The 14,024-nt window shown below is 35.1% G+C and overlaps 2 protein-coding genes and 2 pseudogenes across 2 annotated transcripts; 1 reads left to right on the forward strand and 3 right to left on the reverse strand.

Annotated features, from left to right (window-relative positions):
- The first annotated feature begins 2,692 nt into the window (after positions 1-2,692).
- LOC107032496 (ammonium transporter 2) lies at positions 2,693-5,974 on the forward strand. The gene is made up of 4 exons (XM_015234101.2): positions 2,693-3,455; positions 3,847-4,132; positions 4,248-4,351; positions 5,340-5,974. The coding sequence occupies exons 1-4, from the start codon at positions 2,808-2,810 to the stop codon at positions 5,751-5,753; spliced, it is 1,452 nt and encodes a 483-aa protein (XP_015089587.1). The 5' UTR covers positions 2,693-2,807; the 3' UTR covers positions 5,754-5,974.
- A 1,406-nt stretch (positions 5,975-7,380) lies between these two features.
- On the reverse strand, positions 7,381-11,121 carry LOC114073883 (annotated as a pseudogene).
- LOC107001594 (receptor-like protein 11) lies at positions 9,870-10,579 on the reverse strand. The gene is made up of 2 exons (XM_027912167.1): positions 10,280-10,579; positions 9,870-10,232 (listed from the first exon to the last, which is right to left on the reverse strand). Exons 1-2 carry the CDS (start codon positions 10,577-10,579, stop codon positions 9,870-9,872), a joined length of 663 nt encoding a protein of 220 aa, XP_027767968.1.
- A 133-nt stretch (positions 11,122-11,254) lies between the features above and the next one.
- Positions 11,255-13,930, reverse strand: LOC107001595 (annotated as a pseudogene).
- Between the last annotated feature and the right edge of the window lie 94 nt (positions 13,931-14,024).

The following is a 14,024-nucleotide window of genomic DNA, read 5'->3' on the forward strand; positions in this document are numbered from 1 at the left end:
ATATATATTAAAATCTTTTTTCTTATCAGATTGTAAGTTTTTTTTAGAAATTATAATGAATTATTCATCTCCATCTATGAATCCACCCTCTTTTTCAATGAGTTTAACTCAAGATTTCGGGATTAATGTAGGGTCTATGACTAAGTCTAAACAAGTTCAAGATGAACAATCTATTGAAGAATTGAGATTCAAGAAAAAAAAAAGACCCAATGGCAATTCAAAAAGTTATTAACAATGCGAAAGCTAGCGGCATTAAAATTGTTGGAGGAGGAAGTAAGAGGAAAACCATAACCAGTGATTTAGAGAAGATTGGATCTGCCTCATCTGAAATTAACAAATCAGAAGAACATCAGGATTATCAGGTAGTGTAATTTATATACAAATTACTAAAGTTATGTATAGTGGGTTATACATTAACATAATATATACAAAGTATTTGAGACCGTTGTTATTTGTATATTCTATTAGTTGTATACCAATTACTAAAGTTATGTACATAGTGGGTTGTATATTAAGGTAACATCTACAAAGTCTGAGAAAGTAGCTATTTGTATACAAATATTTAATTTTGGATAAAAGAAATTTGTTAAAATCACTGCATAATACATGTACAAAATTATAGTTCATTATACAAATTCGTCGATATATACAAAAAAAAATTATGAACATAATAAAATATTGTATATATAAACATTATACACTCAAATATACAAATAGATTTCAAACTTACCACATATACAATTGACAAATGAATATTATACAATCAGTTTAATTATTATTTTTTTTAAAAAACACGAAATTGCATATACACATATACAAATATAATACATATACCGAAATTATTGTACAATATTCAAATTTCTAGATACATACAAAAAAATATGAACAAAATAAAATATTGTATACAAACATACTACACAATTTTTTTTTAAACAAATACAACACACCTTTTTTTTAAACAAGCACGACTGTCATATACACAATTTCCATATTATGATGGTCATATATACAGTTAATAACACATAATCAATTATACACAAACATTGTGTAAAAAATTATATACAATTTCTCAAATATATACAATATAATCAATTTATATATATACAAATTCGGTCATTAACGTCTGAATGTTTTATACGATTTATCTAAAAAAAAAATTAGGAAAATATTTAATTTAAATCATGGGATTGTGTAAATGTTTGTTACCTACTTAGCGCTATTGTTACGTTTTAATGAAAAAGTAAAATGTTGTATAACTTAAAAACAAATTAAAAAAGCATTTTATACAAATTAAAAGCTATATACAAATTAAACTTTATCCATAAAATGTAATTATGTAAATTATACTCATATTATGTTATTTCATTAATTACGTTTGTCATATACATTTTCCTGGTATCCAACACACCAACCTTTCTAGTCTTATTTCATTTCTCCTTTTTATCTTCTTTCCTCTCTTTCTAAGGACTACGTTTTAGGTTATTTAATTCATATAATCCTACATTTTAATTTTCTAAAATTAGTCAAGCATAAGATGTCGTGCTTAGATACACTTCTAATCTGATTATGTCAGCTAAAACTTTAATACTAATTTAGCTAAGATATAAAAATAAAAGAGGACTAGTTAACTAGTACGGACTAAACGAAAATGCATATAAAAACAAACTCATATTTTCCTTATCTAACCTAATGCTAATTAAATAGTGTTATTTATAACTATTTCAATGATTATGTAAGTTGAAACTTAAAAGCAAGAATTATTATATTTTAAAGTTCAAAGTTGTATAAAAGTCTCCTTAAAGTCACCATCAATTCCTTGGTTGTTGGCATAAGATGACTAGTTGGAACATTTTATATAGTTTTTTTTATTTTTCTAAGTAAGACAAGTCAATAGTATGTAAAAATTGACTTGTTAGAATTGAAGCTTCCTCATTACTTTCATTCACATGCCTCTTTTCACAAGTCACAACCATAGACTCCCTTTACCTTTGCTTTCTCATTAATTTCTAGTTACTCACCTACCATTTCTATGTATTCTTCTCATGAATTTAAGTTAATTTGATTGGATATCAGAGTTTGAGCAACGGAAGAGGTTCATTCAAACTTTCTTTTATTGAAAAATTATCAAAGATTACTTTTTTTAATGTATATTTATGATATATAGAAAAGAAGTTACTAGACCGACTTATTAGTTATGAACAGAAACTTATTAATTATGAACAGAAACATATTATCGCAGGTCAACTTTATAAGAAGTATAACCATTCATGAATAAAACTAAAACTCTATTTCAATTTGTACGAAGCTTCACAACTACTTCATGACGCTTTCACACCAATTTCTCAAGTATAGTCACTTATACCACTTCTCTGTATTCTACTCATCAATTGATGTATTGTAATAGTCATATATATATATAATAACTTGACATCAACTGATATTTATGTACTCTAATTTAATTTGTATAAAATTAAACAGATAAATACACACATTGTACATGTCATAATATGCGTCTTACGTGACATAGTACATATCAAATCAGTTCAAGTGTATCTGACGTGAATTGTCAAATAAGACATTTGTATTTATTTGTTCAATTTTATATAAATTTAAACGTCTACTTGTGCACATCTAAAATTAGAGAATATAAATATCTAACTGAATTTATTTTTCAAATGAGGAAATAAGAAATAGTCAACTACAAGCTCCATTTAAGCAAAACAGAGCATATATCATACTATATAAAACAAAGAAAAACATAAATCTCATCAAATAAAATTTCAAGAAGCTCTGAAAAATAATTAGCCATGTCCATACCACCAGGAGCATATCAAGAAGATTTACCAGCAGTTCCACCATGGCTAAACAAAGGCGACAACGCCTGGCAAATGACTGCAGCGACCCTCGTTGGTCTGCAGAGTATGCCAGGCCTTGTCATCCTTTACGCCAGCATTGTAAAGAAAAAATGGGCAGTTAACTCTGCTTTTATGGCTCTTTACGCTTTCGCAGCTGTACTCATATGTTGGGTATTAGTAGGCTATCGTATCGCCTTTGGCGATAAGCTTTTGCCCTTTTGGGCAAAAGGGGCCCCTGCTTTAGGCCAAAAATACTTAACAGGACGAGCAAGAATGCCAGAGACAACGCATTATTATAGCGATGGAACGACAATAGAATCTCCTATGCATGAACCTTTTTATCCTATGGCTGCACATGTCTATTTTCATTTCACTTTTGCTGCTATTACCATGATTTTGTTGGCTGGTTCTGTTCTTGCTCGTATGAATATCAAAGCTTGGATGACTTTTGTTCCTCTTTGGCTCATCTTTTGTTATACTGTTGGAGCTTTTAGCCTTTGGGGAGGTGGATTTCTTTATCATTGGGGTGTGATTGATTATTCTGGTGGCTATGTTATTCATCTTTCTGCTGGAATTTCTGGATTCACCGCTGCTTATTGGGTATTACAACCAACTAATTCTCCCCTTTTTATTCATTCATTCGACTCTGGTTTACTCTGTTTTGTTAAGTTCGTTCCAAAATTTAAATCTATGTTGCTCAGACTCTTCAAATATGTATGTGTTGGATCCGAGCAACATAGGCTTGAAGTCAAATTGGTTTATTTTGAGTGAGTATGATTTAGATGTTGATTCAGGATTTAAAATTGACGTGTTCAACCTATGTAGAAATTAGGTGATCAAAATTTTGATGTTGTTTCAACTTTTAGTGATCTAGTCTAGCCTTTTAGATCACATAACACAATACATGATTCAAACTGAAAGTAGTGGATTCTGTTCAACTCGATATTTTCTCGTATAAACTAATTGAGTTGATTGGATATGTTGATGGCAGGTTGGGCCAAGACTGAAGAGTGATAGGGAAAGGTTTCCACCAAACAATGTGTTATTGATGCTTGCAGGAGCAGGGCTACTTTGGATGGGTTGGTCAGGTTTCAATGGAGGAGCACCTAATGCTGCAAATGTAGCTGCTCCTTTGGCTGTTTTAAACACTAATATTTCAGCAGCTACAAGTCTTCTTGTTTGGACAACCCTAGATGTTTTTTACTTTGGCAAGCCATCCGTTATTGGAGCGATTCAAGGAATGATGACCGGCCTAGCTTGTGTAACTCCTGGAGCAGGTAGTTTAACTTCTATGTACTGACAGTTCGAATATAGTTACACTATGATAGGACCTAGCGAAGTCGTGCCATCGAATGTAAAATGAGTAATAATAAAATTAAAGAATTGATGTAGGAGTGGTGCAAGCTTGGGCAGCCATAGTAATGGGAATTCTTGCTGGAAGCATTCCATGGTATTCAATGATGATACTCCACAAAAAGTCCACTTTTCTACAGCAGGTACGATAACTGTACTTACTTTCATGATATTCCATCTTGTTATTTGTAAAGAATATATTTGTCATATATAGCAGTAACGGACTCAGAATTGTCATTAAAAGGTGTCAATATTAGTAGGTATTAGTATAGATTATTTGGTAATTGTTTATATATGGTTGTTGAAATTGAATATAGTGTTCAAAATAAGTTGCTATAACTATCTAACCTTCCCCCCTTCCCTGTCCCTACAACTCTTACCATGTCATACTCAAATGAAGGAGAAAAGTAGGTAAGCACTGAAAAGTTTCAACAACTTGCCATTTTTTTGTTGTTGTTAGGTACACAAGCAAAATGTACAGTTTAATGTTGACTCCCACATCGGTGACTTATAGCACGTTTGGTCAACCTTTTAAAATCTGTTTTTTTTTTAAAAAATATTTTTATTACAAGTGTTTTTCGAAAAAGTATTTGTGGAGATTAACAATTTCTAGTTGACTTGCCAATGTTAGAGAAATAATAGGATTTATCTCTTATACACTACTACGGGGTAAAAAATATTTACACGATCAGTATATGTAAATTCTTGTAGCAGGTTGACTGCCTTATTTTTTTTAGTTGTTAATTCAACTTATTATGGATGGTTATCTATAGTTATATTTTAGGCCTAAGTGTGAGAATAGTTTAGGTCAACCTGAATTTTCAAAGTTTCAATAGATTAGTACTCTACGACCCTACCCGTTATAGTACTTTAAGTCCAATATGAAGTTACACATCATGTGTGGCAGGATGACCTCAAACTTTGTTAACTGCAAAAAGTTATAGTACATTCTAAGGAACAAACTGTTAGGTGAACCGAGGTTGTTAATTGCTTTTTTGTGTCTCAAACTGATTGATCCAAACCCGAACTTAAAAACTCAATTCAATCTAAAAATTGATTCTTTATATCCAATCTGAACGGCCCCAACGCCCATCCGTATTTGTGACTAACTTCCTTGTTGTATAATAACAGGTGGATGATACACTTGCTGTGTTTCACACACATGCTGTGGCAGGACTTCTAGGGGGTTTATTAACTGGTCTTCTGGCAGAACCATCTCTCTGTAATATTGTCCTTCCAGTCACCAACACAAAGGGTGCATTTTATGGTGGAGTTGGCGGAATTCTTTTCGTTAAGCAAATAGTTGCAGCTCTCTTCATCATTGGTTGGAACATAGTTGCAACGACGTTGATACTACTTGCAATAAGGTTGTTCATCCCACTAAGGATGTCGGATGAGCAACTAAAGATTGGAGATGACGCGGTTCATGGTGAAGAAGCCTATGCCCTTTGGGGTGATGGAGAAAAATATGATCCCGAAAGACATGGTTGGCAAGGCCCAACTTCTCCACCACAAACAACTACAGTATTGACATTTGATTTATAACATGTTATAACCTCATACATCTATTGTTTAAAACTTTACAGTATTAGATTTGTACATTTTATAAGGTTCATATAGAAGTTAAAGGAATTTTTAAAGAATGTGTCGAGTTTGTGAGGTGAGTGCAAGATATCATGTATATATACTTACAATTTCCCTATGTTTGTACACTATATATTCTTGAGCCGAGGGTCTTCCATGAACTGATTCAGTACATTATGTTAATTATTCGTATTCCCTTAGCCTAGTGTACGCCATTCCTTTTTGTCTCCCAAATACTCAATCATCACATCTAGAATGACCTGACCCAAAATATGATAACAAGATAGGCTAATCTGTTGTGGAAACCTAAAAATCTGCAGTATCAACGTGATATCGCATACCTGAATAGTTTTAAAATAACAGAAATACCCTGTGCTTTCAATCCAGGTTGCTTTGGCACTTAATTTATCGAAAAGAAAACAAGTATTTCTTTCTAAACAGTTGCCTTAGAAAACCAAAATAAAATACATATTCAAACACCAATTTATCACACGCTTATACAACAAAATGTAAAACATTGAACTTAAAAGCTTATATGTGATATATCAACAATATTACTAGCTTTTTGTTCTACAACAAACCTCCAGAAATGAGCATTTTCCAAGGAACCTGGAACTTTTCCTTCTAATATTTTGCTGCTGAGGTTAAATTTTTCAAATTACAATTCAGTGGAAATATGTCAGGAATAATGCCACTGAGTTTGTTATTTGACATATCAAGAATTTGAAGCTTGTCTAGACTGTACATGGAAGAGGGTATTGATCCGGTAAATTCATTATTGGCAATCAGAAAGTAGGTAAGAGAAGTAGGTAATACGGGTATATCGCCCTTGATTCTATTGGAACTCAAATCAATGACAATAGAAGTAGTAGACAAATTGTGAGGTTTTTCTAGAGACTAAAAGATTATGAGAAAGATTCAGACTCTACTAGTATTTTGTTGATTTGAATGGTGTATATTGTGCAAGTCAACCTAAAGTATAGTGTTAATGCCTTTGTTATCTGGAAAGGTATGGTGTTATCAAAATGCATATGGAAGGGCAAACCTGGTAGAAGAACCCACACTGCAGCAATAAGGATTTTTTTTAAAAAAATTCTGGTTTAGAATCAGGAGTCCACTTTTGTAGCCACATTTGAAGCCCCTTCATCTCGGTGATCCTTTTGAACCATACCAAGTTAAAAATATCTTCATTTGCACGTATACACCGATTTTGGCTGACCCCTGATTGGGAATAATTCTTAAAAGATAATCTTTTGCCTTGAATATTATTGATAGTACCCCATTATGAATAGTAAATCTTGCAATTACTGATTCTCTGGGGTGTCTAGGAGCACTCGATGATTGATTTATCGTGGTGACAATTGTAGTATAAGTTGGTTTCCTTCCCTAGATGAAGTGACACCTGGCTGGAGTGTTATCTGAGGGAGGCTCCATAGGGTGGAGCTTGTGGTTTACTCTCTAAGAAATGACTGTTATAGACTAATCTACTGAAATGAATAGAGATCACTAATATAGTCATCCTAAGAATTTGTAGAAAAACAGACCAATTTGTTAGCATGATGGACAGATTATAATAGATGTATTTACTTGTGTAATTCTGGTGTTAATTGCATCCTAAAACTCTAAGTGAACAGAGTATTATGAACTCCTTATATTTAACATGAAGGCTTATCCAACAAAATAGAATGTAAAAAGATCCAACTTCAAAGCTTAGGCACTAACTGAACAGAATGTGCTTATAGTCATACCGCAGAAACTGACATAACCTTGTGTACTCTACAGTAAACCTTAACTTACCTTGACCTCCTTCGGTTTCTATTTCTGCCCGCCTTTTTGTGCTCACCAAAAGTTCTGAAAAGAAGTCTGTCAACGAGCTCGTTGTATCTTGTGCTATGCAAAAGCAGCCAGGTAACAATGCCAAAACACAATGAAGATCCCCAATTCAAAACTTATACGTTTCCCATCAATTTCATTATCAGAAAGGCTTCTTGGCTGTGACGATCCCTTCACTTTGATGTGACTGCACAGTTTCTTCAGTGGAAAATCACACAACCCTGTGTTCCCTTCAAAGGATTCTGCTGAGAATGTCTGAAGTTGGTTCCCTCTTGGAATCCTACCGGAAAGTTGATTGAAAGATAGATTCAGGAAAGCAAGGAATGTGAGACTCGCGAGCTCATCTGGAATTCTCCCACTTAACTGGTTTACCGAAAGATCTAAGGATCCAAGCTGAGTCAACTTTCCGAGGGACTTTGGTATTCTTCCTGTCAAAGCATTGTGCGATAAGTTAAGAAGGTAAAGCAATTTGAGATCTCCCGATACCTCTGGTATCTCTCCTTGGAAGTTGTTGCAGGAGAAGTCAATGGATGTAAAAACTTCAAGAATATTCTCAATCTCCATCTCCTGACCTTTGAGAGTTAAGGTCACTCTATTTCGATAGTATAGGCCATAGTTGGTGATTTCAACTTCCAAGTACTGTAGTCGTGGCTCTGGATTTCTGCTCTTCATCATGCCTTCCCAGCTCGAGCAGTAATGTGGTAGCCGTGCTCCCCTGAAATTGTTGTAAGCAATATCTACAATTTGAAGCTTTGGCCATGTTTAATTAGCTATACGACACTGGAGATCTCCATAAAACTTGTTTGACCTTAGGACTAGGACGTGCAAACTGGGTAATGTTTTCAACATACACGGGAATATATCTCTAATCTTGTTGTTTCCGATGTTCAAAACCTCTAGAAATGCACATCTTTGCAGGGATCTTGGAACTTTTCCTTCTAAGTTATTGTTGCTGAGGTCTAAAGTTTTCAAACTGCAGTTTGACAAAAACGTATCAAGAATAATGCCACTTAGTCTGTTTCTTCCTAGATTCAGCACTGACAGATTGTCAAACATTTGAAACAGACATGGAGGTAGTTTGCTGTTTATGGAATTGTTCGACACATCAAGAAATTGAAGCTGATATAGATTGCATATAGAAGAGGGTATTGATCCTGTAAATTTATTATTGGCAATTGAAAGGTAGATAAGAGTAGTTGGTACAATGGGTATATTGCCCTTGATCCTGTTATTATGCAAGTCAATGACACTCCATAATTCTGAAGATGTATCGTAAGGTTCCTCCTGAGCCTCGAGGAAATTGCAAAAAAGATTCAGATAACTTAAACTAATACTCCAAATCCAGTTGGGTACTTGTCCTGAAATATTGTTGTATGAAAGGTCTAATGCAATCACGAGTGACTGGTTTTTGAGATCCGGGAGCTTTTGCAACTGGCATGATGCCTAGTTATATTAACTCATTTGGGGAAAGGGAAATGAGGTTGAATTACTATCCTGTACATCAATTCTCAAATTGTTGTAAGAAAGGTCAAGGATTTTTAGCCTAGGAAGTCCCTTTATCGCTTCGATATTAATGGTCCCACTGAAGGAGTTGGAAGAAAATAAGAGTTGTGAAAGCCTATTGATTTTAAATATAGATCGGGGATCGATCCATTTAGATAGTTATTGCTCAAGTCAAGTTTATACAAAAAAGAGGAGGACACGTTAGCAAATTCATGGACTTCTCCACTGAAGTGGTTATTCTCAAGTTCAAGCACCTGCAATGATGGAACGGAAAACACAACTATCGGAAGGGTCCCTCCGATAGAATCGTCTTGCAAGTATAGACACTCAAGCCCTGAAAGACCTCTAAAATGAGTAGAAGAAAGTGGGCCTGTTAGATTGTTATGAGAAAGGTCAATGTACTTGAGCTTATTTGCCTTATGAAATAGTGGGACTGAGCAAGTAAAGCTATTGGATGAAAAGTCTAAATAAACTAAATCTCTTAGATTTTCCATTTTTGATGAGATAGGTCCAAAGAAATTGCATAAACTTAAGTCAATCTCGGTTAAGGTTGTGAGGTTAGCAAGTGAATCCAGAAGTAAACCTGTGAAATTTGTGCTGCCAAGACCTAACTCCCTTAGTGAACCATTCTGTGAAAAGTCAGGTAAAGTGCCAGTGAGTTTTTCATTTCCATATAAATCAAGCTCCTGTAGAGTTGGTACCTGAAAGATCTTATACGGAAATTCACCTCTCAAGTTGCAGTTACTGAGACTGAGGGTTCGTCAGTTTTGTAAAATTTGCTAGAAGTTCAGGAACTATACTGGACAAGTTGTTGCCATCAAGACGAATGACTGAAAGGAAATGAAGATTTAAGAGGACGGGATCAAAAGGGCTTGAAATGCCACAATCTGTCATGCTTAACACTCTTAACTGAGGCAGAGATGAAGATAAGGTTGAGCACCACCCAATCCTCTTCAATGATATGTACACTTCATCAAGATAAAGTTCTCTAAGATTTGCCAGGTTTCCAACCAGTGTCTGCAGATCTCCTCTCTCAAGCTTTAACGCGACATTAGAAAGGTCAAGAAACATTAACTTCGTCAATCTTGACAATTCCATTGGAATCTGCCCACCAAAACCAGCATATGACAAATTTAGGTATGTTAAGATACTGAAGATCGAATAGACTGGTTGGGATTCTCAAGTCCGCTGAAAATTGCTTCGCTGTCCAGTTCCAAAACAAGTGCATGACCTTTCTGATCACAACTTACACCTGGCCATTGGCAACAGTCAGTGTTTTGACTCCATCTGACCAATTTGGTTGACCTAGAAGAATCGAATGTAAGACCATTCTTGAGTTTAAGCAACAACGCCTTTTGATCGCCCAAACAATGACCATACACTGGAGAATCAATCAGAAACACCACCAGCATGGTGATGAAAGAAAGCTGTAGCAACAGTGATATTTTCATTGTGAGGCAATGTTATAAAATGCAGTAATGATATTGAATGATGTGTTACATGTATACAAGTAATATTGGCCGGCACACGCATAGAAATATTAAGCAAAGACAAGGAATAATCAACTAAAGTTACTGTGTTGCTCCAATTTTGGGTTTTGAAAAAGTCAAGACTGCATCACCATTTTGTCTAATGAGGTCCTACTTCAGATGTTTTGAAATACAAAGAAAGTTGATGTTTGTGTATCAACATTGAAATGGATGTCCTGGCTATAGGTAAACTCATTCATACATAACACGAAAAGATAAACTTAAAAAAGCTACTCATAAAAGTAAAAGTTAAACTAAACATTGTTTTTGTATGCAGATGTGCAGCTCTAGCGTAGCTTGTGATTTAGAACCAAAACTAACAGAAACAACTTAGACAAGAAAACTCAAGTACAAATAATCATGTGTAATCTAGTATACTAAGCATTAACCATGTTCACTACTCCTCTATTCGGCTTAATACAAAACCAACCCCTAAAACTTGTCAAGATACTTCATTTAGACACTCGAATTATGCCCTGTTTCAATTGAATATCTCAACTCCTACTAATCACTTTAAGAGGGAGTGTGAAGAATACTATCTTTGATATTTGTTATACTTAAAGAAATGTGTAGATATTGTAGAGCCTTGCCAGATCATCGTAAAAATCATTTCTTATATTCAAATTCAAACACCATGTATTCACCAAGTCCATGTAAAGGAAATGTAAGTGAACAAAGTATTATGAACTCCTTCAAACAGAATGTAAAAGATCAAACATCAAAGCTATACTATAGCCTTATTTTTCTTGACCTCCTTTGGTTTTTATTCTTTCTCCTCCTTTTGTGCTGACCCAAAATTGTTAAAAGAAGTCCATCAACGAGCTCATTGTATCTTTGGCTACGCAAAAGAAGCCAGGTTACGATGCCAAAAGCCACAGAAGATCCCAAGGAAAAACTTATATATTTCCCATCAATTTCATGTTCAGAATGGTTGTTAGGTTGTGATGATCCATTCACTTTGGTTTCACTGCACGTTTTCTTTAAAGGTAAACCGCACAACCCAATGTTCCCTTCAAAGGAATCTGCTGAGAATGTCTGAAATTGGTTGCCACTTGGAATCCCACCAGATAGTTAATTAAAAGATAGGTTCAAGAAAGAAAGAACTGTGAGACTCACGAGCTCGTCTGGAATTCTCCCGCTTAAATGGTTAACTGAGAAATCTAAGGATTCAAACTGAGTCAACTTTCCAATGGCCTTTGGTATTCTTCCAGTCAAAGCATTGTGTGAGAAGTTAAGATGGATAAGTGATTTGAGATCTCCCAATGTCTCAGGTAACTCCCCTTGAAAGTTGTTGCAAGAGAAATCAATGGATGTTAAAACTACAAGAATTTTCACATATTCCAGTGTTAGACCTTTGATAGTTAAAGTCACCTTGTCTTGATACAGACTATCAACATGCAAATAATGCTCCCCTGGGTCTAGATTTCTGCTTTGCATCATGCCTTTCAAGTTCGAGAAGTATTGTGGTAGCAGTGCACCGCTGAAATTATTGTAAGCAAGATCCACAATTTGAATACTTGACCAGGTTTGATTAGCAACAGAACACTGGAGATCCCCGTAGAACTTGTTCAACCTCATAACTAGTACATGCAAATTGGAAAAAGAATGAAACATGCATGGGAATGTATCTTCAATCTTGTTGTTTCCAATGTTCAAAACCTCCAAAGGTTGACATCTTAGCAGGGATCTTGGAACTGTTCCTTCTAAGATATTACTGCTGAGGTCTAAAGTTCTCAAACTACAATTTAGTGGAAATGTGTCCGGAATAGTGCCACTTAGTTTGTTTCTCCCAAGATTCAGTACTACGAAACGGTCAGCCTTTTGGAATAGACATGAAGGTATTTTGTTGTTACATGTGTTGTTTGACATATCAAGAAATTTAAGCTGATATAGATTGCATATGAAAGAGGGTATTGATCCCGTAAATTCATTATTGGCAAGTGATAAGAAAGTAATACTACCTCCCCATCTACTACGGTGATACGTAGCAGCAATGTCAGGTGGTAGAAAGGGTGGATTACCCATGATCCTATTGCAACTCAAATCAATGGAAAGAGGAGTGGTAGACATGTAAGATTTTTCTAGAGACTCCAGGAGATTGTGAGAAAGATTCAAAATTCCAACTTTCCAAACCCAATTTGGTATTCCCCCTCTAATTTTGTTGTCCGAAAGGTCTATTTCAAATAAGAATGATTGGTTTTTGAGATCAGGAAACTTCTGCAACTGGCATGAAGCCAACCTCAGGTGGTGCATCTTAGCTGGAAAGGGAAATGAGGTTGAATTACTTACAATTCTCAAGTTATTGTAAGAAAGGTCGAGGGTGTTTAGCCTAGGAAGTCCGCTAATCGCTTCAAGATTAATGGTCCCACTGAACGAGTTGGAAGAAAGTACTAGTTTAGAAAGACTTTTGAGTTGAAAGATAGACCCCGGAATAGATCCATTCAGATGATTATTACGCAAATCAAGTGTATCAAGAACAGAAGAGGATGCATTTGAAAATTCATGGATTTCTCCACTTAAACGACTGTTCTGAACACTGAGAAACTGCAAGGACGGGAGGGAAAGGAGAACTGCAATTTGAGTTTGAGTGGAAGAAAATGGACCATTGTTATTAGAAAGGTTAATGTAAACGAGCTTCTTTGCCTTATGAAAGAATGGGATCGAGCCAGTAAAACTGTTAAATGACAAGTCTAGGTAAACCAGATCTGTGAGACTTCCCATTTTTGATGGAATGTCTCCACTGAAATTGCAACTTCCTATATCAAGCCGGGTCAAATTCCGAAGGTTAGCAATTGAATCCGGTAGGGAACTGGTGAATCCCGTGTAACTAAGCACTACTTCCCTTAATGCACTCTTTTGTGGAAAGTTAGGTAAAGTGCCAGTAAGGTTTTCATTGTATGATAAATCAAGCTCCTGAAGAGTTTGTACCTGAAAGATTTTACTAGGAAATGGACCAAACAATTTGCAGCTCCGGAGACTCAAGGTAGTCAATTTTGTAAAATTTGCTATAAATTCTGGAACTCTACTAGTGATTACTTCATGGTCCAGCTCCAGAACAAGCACATGACCTTCTTGATCACAACTTACACCTGGCCACAGGCAACAGTCGGTGTTTAGATCCCATCTAACCAGTTTGGTTTGATCTAGAAGAATTGAACGTAAGGCTTTTCTGGAGTTTAAGCAACAACCCCTTTTCATTGCCCAAACATTGGCCATACACCACTAGCACAGTAATGTAAGAAAGTTGTAGCAGGAGTGATATTTTCATAATGAGGCAATATTATGAAGTTAAGTATTGAAAATGATGATGAATTCTATATATATAGACAAAATAATCTAGGCCGCCACTCGCTAAGACAAGAATTTT

The sequence above is a fragment of the Solanum pennellii genome, chromosome 10, assembly GCF_001406875.1.
Source record: "Solanum pennellii chromosome 10, SPENNV200".
Classification (NCBI taxonomy): Eukaryota; Viridiplantae; Streptophyta; class Magnoliopsida; order Solanales; family Solanaceae; genus Solanum; species Solanum pennellii.

Coding starts and splice junctions, on each gene's coding strand:
- LOC107032496 (XM_015234101.2), top strand. CDS start 2,808: ATGTCCATACCACCAGGAGCATATCAAGAAGATTTACCAGCAGTTCCA. Junction 4,133..4,247: donor TTGTGTAACTCCTGGAGCAG/GTAGTTTAACTT, acceptor GAATTGATGTAG/GAGTGGTGCAAGCTTGGGCA. Junction 4,352..5,339: donor AGTCCACTTTTCTACAGCAG/GTACGATAACTG, acceptor GTATAATAACAG/GTGGATGATACACTTGCTGT.
- LOC107001594 (XM_027912167.1), bottom strand. CDS start 10,579: ATGAAAATATCACTGTTGCTACAGCTTTCTTTCATCACCATGCTGGTG. Junction 10,233..10,279: donor ACCAGTCTATTCGATCTTCA/GTATCTTAACAT, acceptor TTTGGTGGGCAG/ATTCCAATGGAATTGTCAAG.